General features: G+C 41.2%; 1 protein-coding gene across 6 annotated transcripts in view; it reads right to left on the bottom strand.

Moving 5' to 3' along the window:
• SUSD1 (sushi domain containing 1) overlaps window positions 1–26101 on the bottom strand; it is a 142786-nt gene that overhangs the window by 71887 nt on the left and 44798 nt on the right. For all 6 annotated transcript variants that reach the window (XM_060014326.1, XM_060014327.1, XM_060014325.1 and 3 more), the window contains 4 exons: window positions 20210–20307; window positions 19405–19591; window positions 10949–11058; window positions 7111–7303 (listed from right to left, as the gene is read on the bottom strand). In XM_060014326.1, coding sequence (XP_059870309.1) covers window positions 7111–7303; window positions 10949–11058; window positions 19405–19591; window positions 20210–20307 — 588 coding nt within the window. The remainder of the gene's footprint in view (window positions 1–7110; window positions 7304–10948; window positions 11059–19404; window positions 19592–20209; window positions 20308–26101) is intronic.

The following is a 26101-nucleotide window of genomic DNA, read 5'->3' as shown; positions in this document are numbered from 1 at the left end:
ATGAGCCATGTTGAGGGATGATGTAAGAAACAGCATCATAAAATCCTCATAAAATGCTGCTCATACATGGAACTATTTACGAAACCCCCCAGAATCAGAAACTCCTATCTGATCATGGTGTTGAAAATAATTGTACTTCTCCCAAAAAACACTGCTTTGTTGTAACCTTATGGGTAATATAATGGCTCCCTTTCTGACTGGATGGGCTGAAAACTTAAACCTAAACGCGTGAGCCACTAATGAACAGGTAAATAGGTTATAAGGATATGAACTATTCTTAGCCTTATCTGACATCTTTTTTTATGTCCCTGACTTTGTTTTCATTCTTCTTTAGGTTACCTATTTAACTTATTTTCTTTTATTTTATATACCTATGCAGGTCACTTGAAGTCCTTCCTAGAAAAAAGATAGGATATAAATTTAAAATTTTGTTTACAAAAATTCTAGGGCTTCCCTGGTGGCACAGTGTTTGAGAGTCCGCCTGCCGATGCAGGGGACACGGGTTCATGCCCCGGTCCGGGAAGATCCCACGTGCTGCGGAGCGGCTGGGCCCGTGAGCCATGGCCGCTGAGCCTGTGCGTCCGGAGCCTGTGCTCTGCAACGGGAGAGGCCACAACAGTGAGAGGCCCGCGTACCGCAAAAAAAAAAATTAATGTAATATCACAAAGGAAAATATCAATAGATTGGACTGTTTAGAAATCTAAAAACTTTACATGTCAAAAACACCATAAAGAGAATTAAAAGAAATTATAAAACAGGAGAAATATTTGACACAAATAGTAAACTCTTACTATATGAATAACTTGTATATATCAATAAAAACACAAAGTAGAATTGATAAATGAAATAATGATGGTAAATAAATCAGTCAAGAAATTTGGATGTTGAAATAAATGAATTTGAAGAAACTTAAAATTGCTTTCCTAACATAGACTCCTAGAACTAGAATGGACCTTTCCTGATCAACCCTCTAACATTACAGAGGTCATGTGTGTTCAAGGCTGCTATTTACCTGTCTTCTCATTTTTATAAAGGAAAGGACAATTTTGGCCTCTCTCCACTCCCTACTCACTAATCCTCAAGGAATGAACAGTAAATATGTAATCTGACAGGTAAGAAGGAGACTACTATTCCTTGGGTCACATTTCCTAGTGGGTGGAGTTCATATATTACAGGTCACTGCCCAAAAAAGATGCAGATTTTTGCTCTCTGGGGCCTGCCTGTGCTTAGGCACAAGGGGCATGTGTAGCTCCAGTCTCCAGGAGTAAGTAACCTGTCTTTGCCCACTCCCTCTCCTCAGATCTTCAGCCTAAGACTGGGTGGGTAAACCAGGCAAGGTCCCCATGCAGATCCAACTGCCCATACTTCCAGGGGAGAGGCAGTAGAAAACCCCATTTGGCCATTTCTAAGCCTTATTCTCCAGTGTAACTTTTAGTACTAGAAACTGTGTTGGGGGTAGTTCCTGGGAACTTGCTCAGGCAATAAAGTTGATACTTCACTTCTTATTTGTCAGTCTGTAGGAAGGAGGGGTAAGATTCAGTCTCACCCCCCTGCAACATGTGAATACACTGACTGGGACTCTGAGTTTATATAAAGAGAGGAGCCGCCACAGGGGAGCAAAGCACCATCAGGGAAGATGGAGGCTCTTGGTCTCTAAAGCTGGAACTGCAAGAATAGATGAGGCAGATATTCGATTACCAGGAAAACTTCACAAATCAGGCAAAACACATAGGTTTCTTAGGCATGAGCCCTTTGAATTATTTTGGTTATCACTTTTTTGGGGTTTTTTTTTTGTCTTTCTCTTTATCGGGTCTTTTCTTTCAAGTGAGGGCTTTAAATTGCCGAGAAGTAGCTGAGGTCTATGTGGTTAGAGCAGTGCTGCTCAAAATATGGACTGGCAGCGTCAGCAAGGCCTGGCACTTGCTAGAAATGAAAATTTGGGGTCTCCACTCCAGGCCTGCTGAATCTGAACCTCTAGCATGGAGCCCAAGGACCTGCGCTTTAATAAGTTCTCCAGCTGATTCTTTGTTTGCTAAAGTTTGAGAAGCACAAAGAGAGCATTAGTGGAAGATTTTGATAGATTTCAGAAAGCATTTGGGGGAGCCTGACATTAGCAGACAACAGGAGATTAGCTGCCCAAAATTCTGTCCCTCTTTATCTTGTTCAGAAGAAAGAGATCTGAGAAAAGACTGAATCCACGGTTTGTCTATAGGCTCAGGAGTCACCCCAACACCACAGGCTCTCAAATTGCTCTGGATTGTTTTACAGAGCCCCAGACTGGGGATTCTACACCAGGGATGCTTCTTGGGTGGAGAGGATAAAATCCAGTGCGATTTTAACCAACTGAAGTGCTGGGAAAGAGTCATAAAACGTGTATGCCTAGAACCCTCTGTTTCTAAAGATGAGATCTGCCCAACCTCTGAAAAAGGAATGAAATCAGTTTACAAAACAGGTTTTGATCTTGCAAATGGGACAAGATTAGGAGAGAATGGAATAAAGTGAAGGAAAGCACACCAAGGAGGAGAAGAAAATTTGAAATCATATTAGCCCAGCTAGAAATCTATGACAAGGAAAAGGAGCTATATCTAAACATAACTGCTCTAAAGAGATTAGAAAAGCAGAAATATTTACTAGGTCAGGGAAATGGCTGAAAATCATCAAAGAGAAGAATAAAGGGACTATTTTGGAGAACAAACTAAAATGACTCCCCTAAAAGGGTACCCAGAGTCAGGTATTATTCTATCAAAAAGGATCCTCTTACAGTTTTAAATAGGGAACCCAGAGTAGGCATTAATGGAGAACTCTTTAATAACTGGAGTTGTGGTGCTAAGTAGTTACAGAAAATGTGGACATATTTAAAAAGAGAAATACTAGAAGGATCAGTGCAGAATTCTTCAGGTATCATTAAATGAATTCCAAGGTGGCATTGTTCTTAAAGATGAAACAGAGGGTATAGCCCAGGCTATAAGGAAGCCTGCCTGGGAAATGCAAGGATTTAGAATTTGAAAAGAAGGAACAGAAAAGCAGAGAAATGTTAAGGAGGATCCAGAGAGCATGACCCTTGATCAGGGCTGAGGTTATAGGCTAAACTGAATAAAAATAAATACCTCCTAACAAAAGGGAAGGTTGGCAGAATTTACCTGAACACTGGGTGAACCGTGGCACCATTCTTGCTCTATGGAGACCTCACAGGCAGAATCGAAAGTAATATGTTAGGAGAACAAAAATGTAAGTATGAAAACAAAAAGCAAATACAGAGAAGGAAAGTACTAAGACCGAGCAAAAGGTATTAGCCAGGCCTGGGGAGGAAGGAGGAGCAGAAACAGCTGGCATGGAAGGTTGAAAGCTTACTACTCAGCTGGCCTGCCGGAGCAGTAGGAATACTTAGAAGGACCTGGAACACTGGAGGATTCTCTCTCCCGATGCAGAAAAGGAAATGGTGGCAGGAAAGAATGCTTCAGTTCCCATCAAAGAAGCACAGGCAGTTCAAGTCTCAGAAATTCAGTTCTAAGGAAAGGTGGGGCTTGGGTGAAAAACCACTAAAACTAGGGGGCTTCCTAGACCTCATTAGACCAGTGAAAACACAGGTTCCAGAAACTCAACAGCAGCTCAAGGATCAGCTGAGGGTGATACTCCAGAGAAGACAAAGGAAACCTCCTAACTAGGAAGCAGGATTCAGAAGCAAGGCATTCAATAATAGGAAGCCACGCCTCTCAGAATTAAAGCAATACTTAGGATCCTTCTGGGGATAGAGAAATTCCGAGAAAACAGCAGGAAACTGGGAGTGTGAAGGAGGCAGGCATGCAAGACAATGCACTTCTTTTTTTTTTTTTAGTTAAATATGAGCTTATTGAAGTACTTTTCTCCCCATTTGGTATGTTCCCTCCTTTTTTTTTGTTGTGGTATAATTAATTTACAATGTTGTGTCAGTTTCAAGTGTACGATTCAAGTGTACAATTTTACATATATATCTATTCTTTTTCAGATTCTTTCCCATTATAGGTTATTACAAGATATTGAGTACAGTTCCCTGTGCTATACAGTAGGTCCTTGTTGTTTACCTACCTTATATACAGTAGTGTGTATAGGTTAATCCCCAACTCCTAATTTATCTCTCCCCCTGCCCCCCAGCTATCCACCCCCCCAGCAACCATAAGTTTGTTTTCCATGTCTGTGAGTCCATTTCTGTTTAAGACAGTGCATTTCACTTGAAGAGCTTCCTACTATAAATATGTGATGTCCTGCTCACAAAGAAAGGAGGCTCTTTCACTGCACAGATCAAGATCTTCAGCAATGGTGGAGGGTAGGCAGAAAAAGGGCTCAAAGGAGACATGAAAATAAAAGGTTCTAAATACTCGGGATAGACACCAAGAAAGACCTGGAACCACCATTGGCAAAGTTCGAAAATTTTCAAAAAGCGTAGATTTCCTTCCCCCACAACAGATGGGAAGCCTGGTGGCAGACTGAATCCAATAACCTCAAGAGAAGAGATTTCCCAAATTAAGTTGAAATTCACAGGGGGTGGACTTCAGACACCTGAGTAACCTATAGAGGCCGTCACATCACATGCTAGATTATATGCACTACTGATAATCTGGGGTCCACATTGCAAAGGAGGAGGTAACAATAGTCTCACTTTCTGAACTTGACACCATGCCCCCCTCGTTATACTGAAGCTAAGACTTCATCTCCCACCACTTTCTCCAGCTCACTCTGCTCCAGCCATGCTGGCTCCCTTGATGTTCCCAGAACATGCCAAGGACATGCCTTTCATTTGGTGTTCCCCCTCACTTCCTTCAGACCTGTGCTTACATGTCTCTTTATAATAGAGGCCTTCCCTGACCATCAATTGACACTCCCTTGGCCAAGTTTTATTCTTCATCTTACCACTTAGCCCCACCTAACATATATTTCCTTACTTGTTTATCTGTCTCCTCTCCAACCTCCTGACTCCAACCCCATGACAGCTGAGTCTGTTTTATTGCTGCTACCTTGTCAGCTATCAGAACCTGCTTGACACACAGTAGATAAGAAATGAACACTTATTAAACGAATGCATTTACACATCCATGGCATTTGAAGTTTTTGCTCACGGTCCAAGGTGGAAAAAAGCAAGGTGGGTCCAGACTGACTTATGCACTAGGTTCTAGGAACAAAATTTTCCTTTTTTTCTTTTTAAGCACTAAATATTTAGTAAAAAGCAGTAGATGTACTGATTAAAAATGAGGGCCCTGGAGCCAGAATGCCTGTATTCAAATCCCAGTTGTACATCTCACTCTGTGTGATCTTGGGCAAGTTGCTTAACTTCTCTGTGCCTCACGATCCTTAATCTGTAAAATGGGAATAAAATAATGCCTTCCTCAAAAGGTTGGGTAGGTTTGGATTGACCGAAGGATAGCACTTGGAAAAATTCCTGGACATCCTCAGTGCTCAATAAACAAAGCCAGTATTGTCGTCATCATTATTATGTACTAGGAACCGTTCTAAACATTTTACTTGCAGTACGTCACGTACGAATCACTCAGAAGGTAACTGAGGCCCAGGTGCAAGAAGAACGTATCTAAGCCATTGGCTTTTCTTTTTTAATGGAGATGAAATTCACACAACATAAAATTAACCACTTTAAAGTATACAATTCAGTGATGTTTAGTACATTCACAGTGCTGTATAACTATCACATAACTTTGCTTTTCTAAGTTTTGTATCTCTGGGACTCATGTTGAGAAATGGGACAATGAAACTTGGAACAAGATTAATTCAACTTTGGAGGTACCTAAGAAGTAACATCTACTACAAGAAAAAAGATTTATAGGATGTAACAGTTAGAACACATTCGCTGTCTCAGGGAGGCCACTCTAATGGAGGCTTAGCAGAGAAGGCACTGGGGAGGAAAGAACCTGGAACTTGAGTGCCTTTACACGTTAATTTACAGGGAGAGGTGGGTGTTATTTTTAGACTTTAATTTCTCTGAGGATTTAATAATTAGAGGAAATGCATATTCAAATTGTGAGCATTATTCTGTAGCCAGAAATGTATGTGGAGGCTAGGTTTATGCTGTCAGGAGGTCTTCATCGTGCAACCTCTGCTGATACAAGGCACAATCTGAGATGAAAAATCCAATAGAGAGTGAATTTGTCTACTGCATTTCAGAGCCTTCCAAGTACAAAGACCAACGTGCCCACTACTGACCCACAAAGATCAGTCGGTGAACAGGATAAAGGCCTCAGGAAGGTAGGAGAGAGACCTATCTTATTCTACTGTTTTCTTTCAATGGTTGCCCAGAAATTTGTCCATTAAACCCAACCGATGAGGGACTTCCCTGGTGGCACAGTGGTTAAGACACCATGTTCCCAACGCAGGGGGCCCAGGTTCCATTCCTGGTCAGGGAGCTAGATCCCACATGCATGCAGCAACTAAGAGTTCGCATGCCACAACTAAGGAGCCCGTGAGCCACAACTAAGACCCAGCACAACCGAATAAATAAATAAATAAATATTTTTTAAAAAAAAAGCAACCCAACTGATGAAAGAACAAAAGAAATGGTAGAGACTTCTGCATCCCTTCCCACCAGGGAGGGCTGTGGAGTTGACACAGCCACCTCTATTTGGCTTCCTTGCAAGCAACAGAAGCAACAGCCTGACCTGCTTTAGGTCACTGTTCTCTGTGTCGGGTTAATGTGCTCGTACGGCGCTGTCAGCTGGCCTCCTTGTCCTACCCATGTCCAACACACTGCAGCTCACATTTCTGATCTCCTGGAAGTTAGTTCTAGTTGCCCATAATGACTACCCTTAGGGTTCAGCTGTCTTAAATTGGAAGTGAGAGATAGGAAGCCTTACAGTATTCTCAATCCATCACTCCTAGGAATTCCTGAGTAAAGCAGTCCACTCCTGGTCTGTACCGTCTCTGACCCTGAACCCAAGTGGGAAAGGGGAGAGGTGGTAAGATTCAGGGACACTGTGCCCCAGAAAACATTGGTAGTTTGTTAGAACTAGAACCCAGGTCTCTTGACTCTGAGACTATCATTCTTTATGCTGCCCCATGTTGTACAGTTCAATACACATATTTAACTTGTTGTCTTAAGATACCAAACAGAAAGACATCTACACCCACCTGCTGGTGCGGTTGTCATTGTTATTTGCACTGAGCGCTGCTCGGGAGATCCCAGGAGGGTGACATTCACTGTGTACTCAGTTGCTGGATACAGATCTAAACACACCACTGCGGTTTGTTCCCTCGTTGTGAAGTTAAATGATGTTGCGTGATAAAAATTATTCAGATACCGCCTTTGACCTAGAACTTTAAACTGTCGTGAGATTAAAAGAAAGTGATGCATTAAATTCATTTGGCTTGCAGATGTCTAGACTATAAGCAAAATGGAAAGAAAGCAGGAAGGTTCCTTCTACTTGTCCTCACCCACACAGAATTATTTTTAATACAATAGCAGGCTAAACTGGACAAGAACTTTACAAAGCTACCCTACGTACCCTATTCAACCTCCCTCTCAACCAGCTATAAGACTAAGCTTAAAATGCATAACTACATCTCAGATGGACAAAGTGTCAGGCTATCCTAAAGTAACCCCTTGAGCCTTCCCAGGTGAAGGAGACTGTACTGGAGTTACTGGGAAAAATTCTTTTCATTTTTTTTCATTCATAAGGAATCCACAGACAAGCCTCATGGAACAGACTTTTTACACTGTATGAGGACTACCCCAAATTATGCATGCAAAGAAACTGAGTCATGGTACTTCACTGGAGCCTTCCTATTAGGGTTCTAGAAAACAGTTCTTGGTCTGTTTGGGAGATTCCTCTCTCCCCCAATTCCTAGCATTCTCTTGGGTAATATAAAGGTCCTTATAGGTAAACCATCAAAACTTGGCCTCAGAGTTGCTTGGGTTCAGTGCTGTGAAGTTCCTCCACTCTGCTTCAGCTTCCCACATCCACCGCCACATCCTTGACTGTCATCCTCTGAGCTGCTCCACCAAGATCTCACAATCTCTTGTTCTTCTGGACCACTCATTCCCACTCAGTCTGATCTCTCTCAGGATATCCCCCAAGATTTCCCCACTCAAGATTTTCTACCACTATTTTAACACCCCCATCCTCATCTTCCCACCTATCTTGGATACCATTGTCTATCACTTCCACCATTCTCTTTGCCTGATACCCTCAACACACTTGCCGCTTTGTTCTCAATTTCACCCATTCTTGAAAACTCAAAGCCCTGGGCCAATCCAGATGTTTGACTTCACCACTTCTGCATTCAGACTGCTGCCCTCTGCTGGAGAAAAACCTCACAACTATGGAGGCTGCATTTCTATAGAAAGTCAGTCTCATCCTAAACTACACGTAGTTCAGTCTATAAACGAAAAATTACTTTCTAGTTAATGAAATTTGGATCACACTCTCTGTACAATTTTATAATATAGTCCTTTTACTTAAAAACATATTAGAAAGTTTTTCTCTATCATTAATTCATTCTATAAATAGACAGACTGCCTATTATTTACCAGCCAGAGTATACAGTGTTGGTTATACAATAGTAAATAAGATACAGGTCCTAACCTCAAGGAACTCACAGGTAAGTATCTAGGCAAATAAAATACCCAGGGATAAGTGTTATAATACATGAAGCTGGAGGAGTACATGAAGCTGGAGGATCAGGGAAGGTTTCCTCATCTTAATTGTGGACCGAAAGAGAAATTAGCATTAACCAGGTGAGTTGGGGATGTGAAAAGTAAGGGTAGGAAAAACAATTCAGAGCAGGGACAGCGTTTGGGGGAGGAGGTCAGTGAAGGCCTCCCGCCAGGGAGATCACTGAGCTGAGCACTGAAGGACGAGTAGGAGTTATCCAGGTAAAGGAGAGAAGGGCTTTGCAGGTAGGAGAGTCACCTATGTGAAGACACAGTGCTAAAGGGAGCACAGGAGCCTTTTGGGGGGTACAGGGCCCAGAGCTTAGAGAGCAGATTAGCCCTAAAGAAATCGATTTAGGAGTCTTCAGCATGGAGATGGTCAAGAGAATGGGTAAGACAACCAAAGACGGGTATAGAAGGACAAGAGAACAGGGAAGACACAACCTTGGGGGTAATCAGATTTAACTTGTGAAAGAGACTGAGAAGGCTCAGACCAAAAGGAGAAAAAGAGACCATTTCAATGGGAATATTGGTCCACAGCAACAAATGTTGTCCAGTGGGAAGCAGAAGGTATTTCATGTCTGCATAGTGTTCTATCCAATAAATGTATGATTATTTATTTAACCAAATCCCTATTGATGGACACTTGTTTCCAATTTCCCCTATTATAAATAAAGCTTCGGAGAACAGTTTAATCTTTCTGTGTATGTTTGAATAATTAATTATAGTACACTTGTGGAAGTTTATGGATCCTAACAAATAACTATTCCAGAAAAGTCATGCCAATTTAAGGGCCCACGGCTGTGTGTAGTAGTACTTTCTCCAGGTTTACAGAAAAATCATGGTGTCTCATGATTTAAAAATTCTTTTCACGTGTGTATTCATGTGTGTTTTGGCAGTATCTATATTCTCTTTTGCAAACTGCCTTTGAATGTTCACTTCCTTCCAATGGATTTGTTAAGAGTGTTTCACATGTTACTTAAATTAACCTTCGTCTAACATATTAAAAAATAGCAATTTTTTTTCAGTTGAACTCTTTAATCATTTTAGTGTAGGATATGAAGTGAGAATCATTTATCTTCTTAACCAAGTAGTTAACCAGTTGTCCCAGAACCATTTATTTCTGTACCCATTTGAAAAATCATCTTTGTTTTATATTATTTGGGTACCTGAATATATTTCTAGGTCCAGTGTTCTTTCCAATATTAAAATTTGAATATTTCACTCACCTGCTTAAAATCCTCCAGTGCCTCCATATAGACATAAAAAATAAGATCTAAGCTTAAAAGTACGGGATACAGGGATGATCACTATTCAGATTTTTGCCTCATCTCCTCCTACTCCCCCTTGCTTTCTCTGTTCCCCAAGAAAGCCACATTCTCAATTATCCAATAAGCTACTCGACTTGTCCACACTGCCCTTCTTCACTTCATCCAACATCTTTTATCTGGTTAATTCCTACTTACTGTTTATGACTCTGCAATGTTTTTGCTTCTTGTTAAAAAAATTGTACCTGGACATGGGGACTTCCCTGGTGGTCCAGTGGTTAAGACTCTGCGCTCCCAATGCAGGGGGCCCAGGTTTGATCCCTGGTCAGGGAAGTAGATCCTGCATGCTGCAACTAAGACTCAGCGCAGCCAAATAAATATATTTTTAAAAAAATTGTACCCGGACATATATACACATACATACAGTCTCCTATTCCATTTATTTACTTTTTATCAAAGCTCTCATTACACCCTATTGTAGTTGTCTGTTTACTTGTATGTTTATATTAGTTCGAATAGAACTTCCAGGTCCTAATACATGATATTCTTTTGGTAAATGGCTAATGAATTAATTCTAATTTAATACTTACTTAGTCTACTCTCTGTCAGATGATTTGCTAGGCACTAAAAGTGATACAAAAATAATAAATTTCAGTTCCTGCCTGAATATACTTATAATTTTACTTGAGATTTGTGATGTTTATAAATTCAAGTTAAGTGAGGACCAAGAGCCCTGCAATAAGTTTCTTAAAAACCCACATCTGAGTGTGAATTTGATGACAAAATAAGCTGCAACTATAAATGAACCAAAATAAAATATAAGACATGTGAAATACCAGACAGAGAAAATGAGAGCAAATCACCCAATAGTGTCTTCCTTCAATTTAGTCCCTCACTTGCAGCCATCTCACATCCATCTCTAGAAACAAAAATCAATCTAGAAGTTCATTCCATTCGTGTTTTTAAATACTCTGGATCCCCACTTGGAGAGCACCCAAAGTTTTAAGTGACACAATTCATTAACGAATAGCATAAGAGATCTTCTTACTTGGTACATTCGTTCTGATCCAACTTTCCTAGAATGCCTGTTCAATTTCAAACAAGCTTCATTAAGTACTGAAATATTGAAAATCCTGTCATCTTCTAAGAGATCATCACCTAAAAGATAAGAGAGAACACAGGGAAAGGTTACATCTTCTTAGCAAAACATACCATGGCCAAGGACAACTGAAACTCCGAGAGCCAACAGAGTGTTTAACAGCAGAGGCATCAAATCTGGCTTCAAGTCCTAGCTCTACAACTTCTTAATTGCATGACCTTAGCTAAGTCACCTAACCCCTCTGAACCTCAGTTTCCTTATTTGTGGAATCAAGTAATCAGGTCTGCTTTTCTTATATCATAGGCCGTTGAATCAAATGAAATAATGCATATTTTAAAACTGTTGTAGGGCTTCCCTGGTGGCGCAGTGGTTGAGAGTCTGCCTGCCAATGCAGGGGACACGGGTTCATGCCCCGGTCCGGGAAGATCCCACGTGGTGCGGAGCAGCTGGGCCCGTGAGCCATGGCCACTGAGCCTGCGCATCCGGAGCCTGTGCTCCGCAACGGGAGAGGCCACAGCAGTGAGAGGCCCACGTACCGCAAAAAAACTGTTGTAAACTAACAAGGCTGTGAGATTTTTAGAGAGTTAATTCTATCACTTGGATGGTCCATAAGCAAAATGTCATGAAGGTAAGTATATCAATAGCCAGAAAGTCTGAGAATAAGGAAAAAGCTGAATAAAAGTCAAAGGTCAGGGATTAGAACTCTCAGAGCAGGTGTTTCCAACCTAGAAGATGACCAGAAAGTAGATGACCAGGCAAGATGTTTATTCTCACAGCAGACAGTATTTCAAGAGCTACTCAGATGAGGCAATGAAATAATCAGAGAGCTGATATATTTGCATTGCTATATAGAAAAAAAGTCATTTCATGCCTCCTGCAGCCTAATTCATTCCTTTGATGTTCTATTTCCTTAATACAGGAAATGAAAAAAAAAGAAGAAGAAGAAGAAAAAATTTGTTACTAATGAATTAAAGAACCCACAGAGAGTCTAGTAGTACCATGGCTAATTTTCAAGGAAAAGCAAATTTCCTAACAAACAGGTCTGTGCATTTTCTACAAATGAGAAAAAGTTAAATGTCTACAGAGAGAAGCTTTTTATTACTATAAGATAGTTATATTTCTCCCACGGGCGTCTTTGCTACCTAAGAAGTAATAATGATAACAATAAATTATTCTACTCAAAATTGGAACTGTCCACAGCATTTTAAATATCACTGACATAGGCAGCACCAGGCAATTAGCCATGGGAGAAAATATTCTTGGTTAGCTATAACTGGAAAATATAAGATATGGTTATGAGAGAGAATTTGAAGACCTATCACAATGTGCTCTCCGTTATCTTCATAGCTTTCATTTTCAAGATTTCATAAGGACACCAGAAACAAAAATTTCCCCATGTACGCACATGATTTTGAGGTATACCAAATATATGTATGTGAGAAATACCACATATAGTTTATGTCTGTACACAAACAGAGCATAAAGCAGAAGTATTGTCTGCAGAGTTCCCATCTCAATATGATTTTCCCACTTATAGCCATAATAGTCTGAAAACAAAAGCATCTGGCTCCCACTTCCCACCTCCAACCCTGACAGAAGTGACTGCGAATAGTGAAAATGGGTCAAAATTTGCATCTGGATTGGAAAGAAGGATTGACTGCCATCCATAAGGCAGAAACATGAAGATATTTCTGCTTAGCACAATGTGGAAGAGACTAGGTAAAGAAAGATGCTGAGAGCTCTAAGCAACATGCCTTCCAAGCAAAGGAGCAGGGTTCCAAAATCTCAAAGGAAGGATTAGGGGAGGACTGGTGCCCATAGAGGTAGGGGCTGGAAGCAAGGATAGGCCACAGGACTGCTCCAGCTGGAGCCATTTAGCCTGCGGGTTCCCAATCCTAAATGCACATCAGCCTCACACAGACAGGGCAGATCTAAAGCAAAGCTTGGACATCTGTGGGGTTTTTGTTTTTTGTTTTACTTCACCAGGCAATTCTGATAGGCACCCAGGGTTATATACTCTGCTATCACTATTTCTACTTCTAATAATAATAGCCTTTCCTTAGCACATTGGAGATCAGTAACAGGGAAGGACTTCTAAGGGGAGGCCTAGGGACCTGGAGGTTCCACCTGACAGACAACCTGGGTTGGCAAAAGGAGAGACTTGGTTCCTTCCTGCCTCTGTAGGCTATAGCACCATAATGAAGCCAGGCAATGCTGAGCTGGCCCAAGGGCTACAGCTTCACCACTCAAGATAGCAAAGTGCTCAGAAATAAAACTTGGGGCAGTAGGTTTTCTCACAGCTGCTCTCCAAAGGATACTGGATCATCCAACCAGCAGTAAATCCTTCAAGATGAGATCTGAGATAAGCATACCAATATCATCCAATAAAAAGTAAGATCAAAGGGAATGCCATCCATTTTATTATGAGGGAAATATCAAACCTAAATAAAACTTTTATCTTCCAAGGATAAATAATATAGAAAGGGAGGGGGGAAGCCCATGAAATGATTTTCAAGAAGAGGGAGATCGTGCCTAGAAGGCAAAGAATGAACACTGTTGAAAAAAATAGTGAGCAAAATAATGGTAAAATTCAGCAACATCTGTTCTGTACTTTCAGTAAAAAAATTTTAAAGATGATTCAAACAGATTAAGGATGAGATGTAAGATTCAAACAGATTAAGGATGAGATGTAAAGTAAGATCAAAGGGAATGCCATCCATTTTATTATGAGGGAAATATCAAACCTAAATAAAACTTTTATCTTCCAAGGATAAATAATATAGAAAGGGAGGGGGGAAGCCCATGAAATGATTTTCAAGAAGAGGGAGATCGTGCCTAGAAGGCAAAGAATGAACACTGTTGAAAAAAATAGTGAGCAAAATAATGGTAAAATTCAGCAACATCTGTTCTGTACTTTCAGTAAAAAAATTTTAAAGATGATTCAAACAGATTAAGGATGAGATGTAAGAGAATGTGATAACAGAGACGAAGCTGGTTGAGAGAGGCAGAAATAAAAAGGGAACTAGAAGAGACAAAAGGAAATGAAAGTGCAACAACAGAATTTAAAGTGCATCAGAAATGTCAATGCAGGGACTTCTCTGGTGGCGCAGTGGTTAAGAATCCGCCTGCCAATGCAGGGGACACAGGTTCAAGCCCTGGTCCGGGAAGATCTCACATGCCATGGAGCAACTAAGCCCGTGCGCCACAACTACTAAGCCTGTGCTCTAAAGACCGTGAGCCACAACTACTGAGCCCGCGTGCCACAACTACTGAAGCCCATGCACCTAGAGCCCATGCTCCGCAACAAGAGAAGCCACCGCAATGAGAAGCCCAGGCACCGCAACAAAGAGTAGCCCCCACTCGCCGCAACTACAGAAAGCCTGCATGAAGCAACGAAGACCCAACGCAGCCAAAAAATTAATTAACTAATTAATTAATTAATCTTAAAAAAAAGAAATGTCAATGCATATATGCATAAATGCATATAGAGAACAAACTTGCTACATACTCACAGAAGGCAAAGGAAAAAGGCACGGATATAAAAAAAGAGAAAATAGAAGACCAATGCAGACAGACAAGGAATTCCACATAGGAGTATTTGAAGAGCAAAAACAAACAAACAAAAACAATAATCAGAGATTTAATGAAAGAAAATATTCCTAATGTGTAGATAGATTGAAATTTGAAGATCCAAAACCTCACAGGGTACTAGGAAAACTCTGTGAAAAACATTAACACGTATATAACCCATGACTGAAATTTCATGAAAGAAAGGACTCCTGTCTCATTCACTATTGAATTCCTGATGCCTAGAACAATGTCAAACACATAGTAAGTGGTCAATAAACATTTACCATGTGCATGAGTAAATGATTAAAGTCTTGAACTTTGCACATAAAGAAAGCTTCTATGATATCCAGGCTGAAAAATCAGATTGTCTACATAGGATTTTTTTTTTTTAATCACGCCTTCAAATTCCTCTTTCAAAACTTTAAATTCCCAAAGCCAATGTGAAATGCCACCAGAATTCTGACAACAAAGGTTTTGGCCCAAGAATTTTATCTTCAATCAAGTTCCTATTCACTTGTGAAGACAACAAAAGGATATTCTCAGATAATCCTGGGCTCAGAAAGTATCCCATTCCTCAGTAAGAAGATAGAAATCACTGTGCAGAGAGAGAAATAAAAATACAGAGAAAGACAAAGATACTTTGGTGTGAAAGAACTGGTAGTAAACACTGAAACTATTAAAACATATACCTATTTAAATAATTTTTATGAATATTGCTATAAATTAATATAAAACTGAATCCTTTAAAGATGTAGTACATGTTAAAAATAATTAAAAACAAGAAGCTGGCAATAAAATGCTGTATTAAACCAATAACATAAGGGAAGCAAAAGGGGAAGGAGTAAAAGGAAGTAAAGAATGCTAACTTCCTTATCTTACTGGGGGAGAAGTTAACATTATTTCAGTCAACACAGGCAATAAGAGAAATACACATTCAAACAGGATTTTTTTATTTTTGTTTTTTAATGTGTAATGCAGAATAAAAGCAAAATCTATACTGTCTGAATCACTGAAAAAAGAAAATCTGGGGCTTCCCTGGTGGTGCACTGGTTGAGAGTCCGCCTGCCGACACAGGGGACACGGGTCCGTGCCCCGGTCCGGGAAGATCCCACATGCCACAGAGTGGCTAGGCCTGTGAGCCATGGCCGCTGAGCCTGTGCGTCTGGAGCCTGTGCTCCGCAACAGGAGAGGCCACAACAGTGAGAGGCCTGCATACCGCAAAAAAAAAAAAAAGAAAATCCGTGCAGCAAAAAGAGAAAACAATGGACATAACAACATAGCATAAAAAAGAGAAAAAATTAAGATGACAGAAGAAAGGAAAACCATATCACAAACAACACTAATGTAAATTGCTTAACTACTATTTTTCTCAAAAAGGTTTGCAACATATGCTGTCTCCTAGAGTACATCTATAGCAATGTTATCCAGATAGCTTTTAAGAAGAACAAAAGGGGGGTAAAGGCATATCATGCAAATAGAGCACAAAGAAATCAAGAAAATCGGGGCAAAAAAAAAAAAATTAAATAGGCTAAAGTGAGCCACTTCTTAATAGTGGAAGTTAGAATCTACAGTTAAGATATCAATCACGGGGCTTCCCTGGTGGTGCAGTGGTTGAAAGTCCGCCTGCCGATGCAGGAGACATGGGTTCGTGTCCCGGCCCAGGAAGATCCCACGTGCCGCGGAGCGGCTAGGCCCGTGAGCCATGGCCACTGAGCCTGTGCGTCTGGAGCCTGTGCTCCGCAACGGGAGAGGCCGCAACAGTGAGAGGCCCACGTACCGCAAAAAAAAAAAAAAAAAAAGATATCAATCATGAACATAAATATCATAACATCAAAATGTGTGAAACAAAACAATTAGAATTTCTAAGAGAAACTGAGAAGAATGGCAATCCATGTAAGCAAAGAACAGTAACGACAACAAAAACAGAAGTCCTGAAAAACCTTACTACTAGAGCTGGTTTAAGACTAGATCTTACCTTACAAGCAAACACTCTACCTATTATCACAAAACTTTGCCAAATAGTAAGCCCCAAGAAAATGTTGATAAATTCCCCACAAAGAATACTAAAATGTAAAAAAAAAAAACTAGAAATCAACAACAAAGCATAAATGTTAAAAATATTTTAAACCTACCACTTGATAACACACATAATTAATCCTTCAATCAATGAGGAAATCAAACTAGCAAGTAGGGACTTCCCTGGTGGCGCAGTGGTTAAGAATCTGCCTGCCAATGCAGGGGACACAGGTTCAAGCCCTGGTCCAGGAAGATCCCACATGCTGCAGAGCAACTAAGCCCCTGTGTGCCACAACTACTGAGCCCATGTGCCACAACTACTGAAGCCCATGCACCTAGAGCCCATGCTCCACAACAAGAGAAGCCACTGCAATGAGAAGCCTGCACACTGCGACGAAGAGTAGCCCCTGCTCGCCACAACTAGAGAAAGTCCACACGCAGCAACAAAGACCCAATGCAGCCAAAAAATAATAAATATATAAATAAAAAATAGCTAGTATATAATAAAGTAAAGTAAAAATAAAGAGAACATATATTAACACCCTCATAAATAATTCTTTGATCAAGGGAAAATCAGAATAGCAATTATACCATGTCTTGAAAGTAAAGATAAAGACAACATGTATAAATGCCTAAAGAATTCTGGCAAAGCTCAAATCCGGAAGGGAGAAAGAAGCACTGAAGGTTTTTATTATCAAACAGAAAATAATGGAAATAAGTTGAACTATGCATTCAACTCAAGAATTTAGTAATAGAACAATATAATGAAGTTAAGAGAACTAGGGAGAAGGAAATAATAAAAAAAAAATAAGGGGAGAAATTAATAAGACAGAGAAAGAAAAACAATTTAAAAACCCAAGAGATTACTCTTTGGGGAAAACAACAGTAATAAAACAGACAACCCAAGCGAAGCAGATCAAGTTTTAAAAAGAGAGAAACACAAAACTACAAATCAAAATAACCTGGGGTTATATAATCTGTAACCCCAGAGGAGTTGTAAACAAATATTCCATGTGACATTCTGCCAATATATCTGCCAATATATTTAAAATCACAGCAAAATGGACGTTTCTTAGGAAAGTACAAATTATAAAAATTGACTCAAGAAAATGTAAGAAACATAAACAGACCCCAAAAAACATAGAAGAAACTGACAAAGTTATCAAAGAATCATCTCCCAAAGGGGTGAAACTTAAATAATATTAAGAGCAATGTGTCCAACTTTAAGGGAAGGGGATAATTCTAAAGTGATATAAACTTTTCCAAGGTATAAAAAATATGGAAAACTTCCCAATTCATTTAAAGGGAACTAGCATAACGCTAATAATGAAATCAGATGGCTAACTGTGCAGGATAGAGAGGCGGGAATGACAGAGCTTCACAAGAGTGCATAAGGAAACAGCAAAGACAAAATTTGAGTAGATAGGGAGTAAATGTAGAAACATACCTTGTTCCCAGTTGGAATAATTCAATATAAATCCCAATTCTCACTAGGTTAATTTGCAAATTTAATCCAATTCCATTTAACATCTCAGACAGAGGAAGGAGGTCTGGCGACAGTAAAAAACTCAGCCATGGTCACCCAACTCTTAAGCAGCAGAGTTAAGATGCAAATCCAGGTATGTCTGACCCAAAAGGCCACGCTTTTCTCAGTGGAAATTAACTTGAAGAGGTTGAAGAGGATATTAGTAAAAACAGCTGACACTGAACAGCAAGCTCTCATTCTGACTGAACAGAGACAGATGAGTTTGGAGTCCTGGGATGCTCTTTCAAAGAAGACATATTCCTAATAAATCCACAGTAGTTTATTTTTAACTTTGAACAACTTTCTCTAGTTACTATATTAATTTGACAATATCTTTCCCTACCTAGTATTTACTTAGAAATAAATCATTTTGTTTTATTTATATACAAGTACCCTGAGACCTATTTTGTATAATTTCATAGTTGGCTTGATATTGTTAAGACTGGCAGACTTCAATTATTTCTGCAACATCCATGTTACTTCCCAGTTCCTAGTGGCAGCAACACCTAAAGGTTGAGTTTTCTTAATTAGGACATCAAATAGCTAGTTGAGAACTACCTCAACTCATCCAAAATAATAAATGACACCAATGGCTTTTCAAGGTTTGCTTATTAGGAGTTTAATTAGTCCTGACACCCCACAACCAGAATTATGAAAAAAAAAAAACTTACTGTAATTGTCATGATGATATAAAAATCCATGTGATAACTATGTGCATTGGGGTTTATCATGACTTCTTGAAGCTCCTTCTGGTCCACGCCTCTTTTCACCCCACATCTACCCTCCTGCATCCTAAGGCTGCCTCCCCCTCTCCACCTGTCCACTCTCAGCTCGGTTCTCCACCCCCAATCAGTCCTAGGGTCAGTTCCCATCCTGGAGCACAGCTCCTGGGTCAGCCTCCCTGGCTCCACCTTTACCATAGGCAAGAGTGAATGACTTTTGAGTTTCCTACCAAAGATAAGCCATGTGGCTGCCCTCTATTGCCTTGGATAACTGAAATGGACTGCATCATCACCTACTGTTCTCCTCTTTTAAATGCCTTATTACCTTCCACGTCAACCAGAAGACCCAGCTGAGAATCAATACATCAGTGACCATTCAGCCTGGCATCAATAGGAGAGGAATCTCTCCTACCAGACCCGCTCTGGTTCTGAGCCCTAGAGCAATTAATCCCCTGGCTACAAATCTCAGAAAGCAACCGTGAACTCTCCTGACCAGTAGATTCTGAAGCACATTTTCCCACATCCTGTGCTTAGCATTTTCTAGGAGGAAATGAGACTTCACCTCCACCTACCAGCTGTCTGGAACTCAATGATGGCTGGCACAGAGCGTCTGGGAGAGGCAATAGAAATGTGCATGGTGTAGTTGGTGCCCTGGTACAGATCTAGGCACACTTTCGGGGTCCTGTTGTCTGTGGTCAAATTAACTGTCTCCTCATGAACTGTTTCCATGGGGTCCAACCGTTGTCCTTTTATGTATATCTTTGTGAGGGGAAAAGACAAGAGAACCCACCAGGACTTCAGTTAAAACAAACAAGAGAGATTTTTGTGGTGCTGGAACCTACTCCCTTACTACTCCCTTTAATACTGCACTGCTCACCCCAGGGGAGATAAATAGGGCAAACCTCTGCTATCAGGTATCTGATGATGAAATCTGATCAGCCCAGTAATCCATAAATGCTGAGAAGTAACATAAAATGAGGAGTATCTCCAGGGAGTGCTATCCTGCACTCAAATGACCAGCAATCAATGGAGGCAACACAACCTGAGACCCGCTCACTGCAAACTGTCACCGAGGCAGCAGATGCTTCTAGGCTTGTTCTGGGGGAGTGAAATACAAGAGCTTGCAAACAAGCGATAATGACGACGCCAAATATAAATACATCCCACACACATATATGGAGGATGACAAATAGACTAAACTCAAAATGCAAAATAAAAGAATCCAGATATCTTTAAAATTCTGTTCACTTTTTTAAAGGACTATGGGATTTGAAAGCTGTTAGATTGAGAAGCACTTCCGGAAGCAAGTCCCTCCTACTCTTATTCCCATGGTAACCATTTCTGCCCTAGCAGGAAAAAGGAGCTCACTTTACTTACCACATATACGATCTTGGAGTTTATTCTTCCTGGGTTTATTTGCCACCTCACACAAGTGTTATTAAACACTGACACGTCATTAATTTCTATAATTATTTCTAAAATAGAAAAAGAGAGAGTCCACTCACAAAATGCATTGATGGGCTTTGGAAAAACCCTAATGGCCACCACATTAGAGGGCGTGACTTAGTTTATCTGCCCAGCTGGTCTCTCTGATGATCACCATTCATGCTCTGATTCAGAAACCGAATCAGCAATTCAAGCTACCCCAGGCCATCACCCAATTTAACTTCACCATGAGTGAGCTTGGCCCATTACCTGATTTGGAGGAAAAGGAAAGATTCCTGCTTAAGTATGGGTGAGAATTCCAACCTGTGATTGGTCTGACAGGCCACTGGATGCCACTGGTGTTCCACTCCTGTGGGATAGAAAGCGGCCCAGAGTTGAGCCCTGAATCTTCCCTGCAGTTGCACAGGTAAGATCAGCTTCCGGCTTCCTCATCCCACCCAGCTGATGGAGCATTATTTCCAGGTCACTGCTGTTCCCAAGAGGGAAATGACACGCATCACCACATGGGACCATTCCTCAGGAGTAACCCGCTGGGGTAAACTAAATAAATTCTCCACAAGGTCCCTGGATACTTCCAGAGCTCCTTTAACTGAAGCTATTTAATCCTGACTTATTCCGAAGCCACTAATTTCTTCAAGTTGTTCTGCTTTTTTTATATATTCTGTGTGTATTTCATGTAATATATTTGGGAATGTGGGAAACAGTATTAGGACCTCGGTTCCTGAGGTAACACAGTTTCCAATGAACCTAGTAAACCACCTAGGAAGTTGTCCAGATGGGAAGGGGGCAAGGATCTAGCTTTTTATCCATTTAATAAATTCCCTGCAGATAAGTAAAACCATTTTTACTTGCAGTTGACATACTCTTGTCTATAAAGAATCCTAAGGAATTCACATACACACACACACACACACACACACACACACACACACACAAGGCTAAGAAAGGAGTTCAGCCAGGTTGCAGGATACAAGGTCAATGTACAAAAATCAATTGCATTTCTGTCCACTAGCAAGGAACAATCCCAAAAGGAAATTAAAAAAAAAAATTTCACTTACACCAACATCAAAAGGAATAAAATTCCCTGCGGGTAGAAGTTACCAAACCATCACCTCTGGAGAAGGGAATCATCACCTCACCACACAGGAATGTTCCTCAGCCCAAATTCAAGCTTCCCCACTGAATCAGACATCCCTTGTGGATGTTCTAGAACCTCTCAGCTTCTCCTGTTCCTTGTTCCAGCCCTGCATGGGCTTTGACACCATGACCGTGTCTTGTCTCCCATGCTGGGGCTTCCCTGCTGCACACCCTAGCACATGCAACCTGGAAGTGGGGGGGAATTAACACCTCCTGGGGGACAGGAGGTACTAGATAAGTCTGCCCCTTATCTTTCTTCCCCTTGAAGGGCAGACCTACAAAGACCTTTCAGGGCGCTGTCGCACTGATGGAGCAATACTTGCACTCAGTGAAGACGGCTGCAACAAGGCGTCCTTACACCGGCTCTGCTTCCTTCCCAGCTCTACTCACCTTAGCCCTCACTCCTGCTTCCTGGGATAGCACTCCCTATTATGAAAAAAATATAAGCCTTCTGCCTCAGGCCCTGCTTTCTGGGAAACCCAAGGTAAGACTCCCATCAAGAAGGGTGAGAAAGATAAGTCTCCGCCCCAGAAGATTCCTCTCTTCATCTCAGCTCCCATCCTTCCCTTCTAGTAAATCTCTTCTCAGCCTCCAAGTGGGAAAGGGAGCCTGCACCTCAGGCACCTGTAGGGTTGACTAATTTCTCCTCTACTCAGAACCAATACTATCTTTAGACATACCCTAGTCTACTGCTCTCTTTGCCTATGGAAGAGTTTATATCTTTACTAAATCATCCCTTCAGCAGCATTGCCGAGATTCTATGTCACACATTACCTGGTCTTGGGTAAGCCCAGGTCAGCTGACTATAAGTGGGAATAAATGGAGGCAGAGAGAGGAAAACAGGCAAACTTCTGGAGAGACACCAGAGGATCACCTACGGCTGTCTAAAGCACCCCTGGGTCTCTACATCAATGTTTCTCCCTGGAGCACAGATAATTTGAAATCAAAGAAATACTCCAGTTGTGGACATGGGTATCCTGATAGACGCAAAGACCTATCCATTCACCTCCTTGGGTAGCATAATGATGATGTTGGCACCAGTCTTTTATCAGCTTGAACAAGCCCCAAATATTCCTGGCCCTTTCCCTCTCCACTGACCTTCAAAGCCCCAGAGTTCTAGATTCCTCTGCTCATTCCCACATCCCTCTGATACTCACCCCCTGGTCCAGAAGGAAAAGGAAACATCCCACTCCTCACCTTCTCTCTGAGTTGCCAGTAAAGCACATTTCCTTCCCACTTGGGACCTCTTTGCCACCCAAGCAGAGGTTAGAAAGGAAACATGAAAGTTTCCTTTCTTGTTCTTCCTTTTTGCTCATTCACTATGACAACTGCAAATAACATCTCAAAAATGCTATCTGCCTCCAGGCTGTGCCATGCTCTCTGCACAGAGGGACCCAGATCTGATTCTAGGGATGTCAGATATTTCATCCCAAGGAGTAGCATAACAAAATCCGGTTGCTTTTCCCTCCAGGTGTCTACGAATCAGCTGGAAAGACTTCGTTATAAATGTATCAGCTATTAAACATCCATATCCATGCTGTCCCTTTAAAAGAGATGACTTGGGAGGCTGCGCCCTAATTCTAATAGTACCGAAAACTGAAAACATCTCTGGAAGTTCTCTTTGGAACTGACTCCAGGGCACTTTATTCACCACTGACCCTTAACTGAACGATTATCGCATGCCAAGCGTCCTCCCATGCCAGGCACTGGGCTGTGACGATGATCAGAATAGAAGTCCTTCCCTCAGGAACATGGCTTCTAATGGAGGGAGCAAACATATAAGCAGAAAAATTACAACTTGATAAATATCAGGACAAAGTTGCACACAAGTACCACAGGGTATAGAGAAAGAAGCCACCAACTCTCACTGCAAGACCTGGGGAAGCCGGCTTCGTGGGGGGCATGACCTTCAGGGCTGAATGGCTGAAGAGTGAGGAAGACAGAAGACAGAACAGCAGGTCCAATGCCTGCAAGCGTAAAGGGTGTGGCAGATTCAGACAGAGACGTGTAACGTGCTGGGGAGGAGGAAAGAGGGGAAGCAAGGTTGCAGAGAGAGGAAGGGATCAGACTTGGGAAGACCTGCTCGCTAGACTAAGCGCAGACTTACTCCGACGAGCCTTGGAGAGCTAAAAGCAGGAAGATGATGGGGACTTCCTTTTTTTTTTTAACATCTTTATTGGGGTATAATTGCTTTACAATGGTGTGGGGGACTTCTTTTTTTAGAAAGATAACTCTGGTGTATTTTGAAAGAGACACTGGAGGTCACAAGGAAAGAATGTGATACCCTTTACTCAGTGATTACAATACATCAAACACTGATACGTAGGTCTTTATAGATTTGATCACATTTTCCCAGCAGTCATAGGAGGCAATCATAAAATCAATAACGAGTGAACATTTATTGAGTTGTTACTATGGACCAGATAGCATGTACGGTACTTTAAATGTATCATTCATCTAATCTTCAAAATAACACCATGAATTTGACATTATAGTGTCCATTTTACAGGCCTAAGGCTTAGAGAAGTTAAGTAACCTGCCAAAGGTCACACAGCTAGTAAGCAGTGAAGTCAGGATTCAAAACTAGATCTGCCAGACTCCATAGCCCAGAGCCTTTGCACTGAAGTAGCTATTCAGCAAAAAGGTGAAAAGATGAAATCAGGGCACTGGATTTAAAACTGTGAGCAATTCTGAAGGAAAGCAATAGGAGGCAAGAGATAAGGAGTCTAGGCTGACTGCCAGTCTCTGAGCCTGAGAGTCTGAATAGATCGCCTTCTACTGTACTCATAAGAAATATAGGAGGAAGCAGACTGGGTTTGTGAGAAAGAGACGAACGAATTGTGTTTAGAACATGCTAAGTCTGAGTTCATCTACCTGGGTGAAAAAAACAGCCTTGAAGGTCATCAATGGGTAGATGGTAGTTGAATCCCTGGGTGCAGGTGACATGCCCAGGTAGGACATGGAGAGCAGGTGGCATGATAGCAGGGCACTGGGACACATGGAAACCAAAGGGGAAACTAGAGGAGAAAGAGGAATGCAGAAGGAGGTCAGAGGTTGGCTGGGAGAGTGTGATGCCTCGAGAGTCAAGGAAAGAGAAGATCTGAAGGAGTGTCTGCTTCCTCGAACGTTATCTCCCTTCCTTCCTACCAATCCTCCCGACCTCCTCGCTCCCACCCAAGAAGGGCCTGGAGCAGAACATAAGCACTGGGGGCTCGACCTCTTGCTCTCCCCTCACATGGCTCTTTCTTCCCCAGTGGAGGGCACATGGTGCCATGATCAGATCTGAGGTCTGACTTTGGACAGAGGCAGGCAGAGCAGGTCTCTGCCTTGTCCAGTTGTAGGACGTTTAGGCTCCTCTGGCCTAAACAAAGTAGGCCCCCACAGCATCCAACTGAACTCTGCATTGGACTTTGGGGACCAAAGCCTCCGTGGGTTATAAAGTACCTTTGCTTTGCTTTAGATTCTGCATGTGGTGCATGGGTGTGTGCGTGTGTATAAATGTACATATATAAAGTTATGTATTTTAGTATTCTATTAGCATCCAGTATTTCTCTGTGGTACTCATCATGTTTGTAACTAAATAATTTTGTGATTAGTTATTTAATGTCTATCTCTCCTGAATGTAAGCTCTATGACAGCGAAGACAAGATCTATCTACCTCTCCAACCCCAGAAACTAATACAGTTGGTTGGACATAGATATTTTTAAAATATTTATCATTTGGTTGACTGGTTGAATAGATTGATAAATGTATGGATAGATAATCAACAATGCTAAATGTTGTGGAAAGGTTAAGAGGAAGGAGGACTGACACTAGACCATGGTCATTAGTGACCTTGAGAGACAGCAACAGTGAAGTGGGGTGTTGGACGCCTGATTCTCCTTCAGGAAGCTCAGAAGAGAACAGGGTGGGAGGGGACAGAGACAGTGAGCACAGACTACTCTCTCAGAAGTCCCATTGTGGTCAGGGCCTAGTCTAGTGCACTCTCTTGGTTTCCAATTTTATATCCATTTTCTCTACTTTTGAAAACAGTAAAAGGTCCTACAGAATAAATTCAAGAGACCTTAACAGAATGTCAAGCTCAATGTCATTTCTAGTATCTGCTTTCCAAAGTGATATGACCAGTCTTCTAATATGACTCATAAACTACCTCCAAAGGCAATTCCCAAACAGATTACAAAACCAACACATTTTGATAATAGCAGCATCCCTGAAATGAGGGTATGGCTTCCCAAGGTGACAACTTTGAATAAATGCATGTTTGGCTATAAGAGTTTTGCTGTGCTTCCTTTCTTCTTTTTAAGTCATTAGAGTCACATAAAATAGGTGGAAGCAGCATGGCTTAAAGTAGTGCTTTCCTAAAATGCGTTATTCACTTGAGGGTGAGTTTTTTGGTGGCACATGAATATATTTTTATGTGTTTGCTTTGTATTGATTTTTGTGTATATTTGAAAAAGCCCAGGTGTTCATCAAACTCATGATATCACATATATTACTGTGTCCTTGATCAATAAATTTAAGTTTTAAACATAAGTTGTTTTAAGAAACTTATTAAATTAAAAAATACTTTAGTTCTGGCAAACATTGTCAGGGTGGTCTACAAAGAATTCAAGCTTAGGAGAGTGGCAGGAGACAGCTCGTGGGCTTTCCAGGTCTAAAGGCCTGAGTTCAAATCCTGTCTCTGC

The sequence above is a fragment of the Delphinus delphis genome, chromosome 6 (assembly GCF_949987515.2).
Source record: "Delphinus delphis chromosome 6, mDelDel1.2, whole genome shotgun sequence".
Lineage (NCBI taxonomy): Eukaryota > Metazoa > Chordata > Mammalia > Artiodactyla > Delphinidae > Delphinus > Delphinus delphis.
This window is presented reverse-complemented; position numbering and strand designations above follow the sequence as displayed.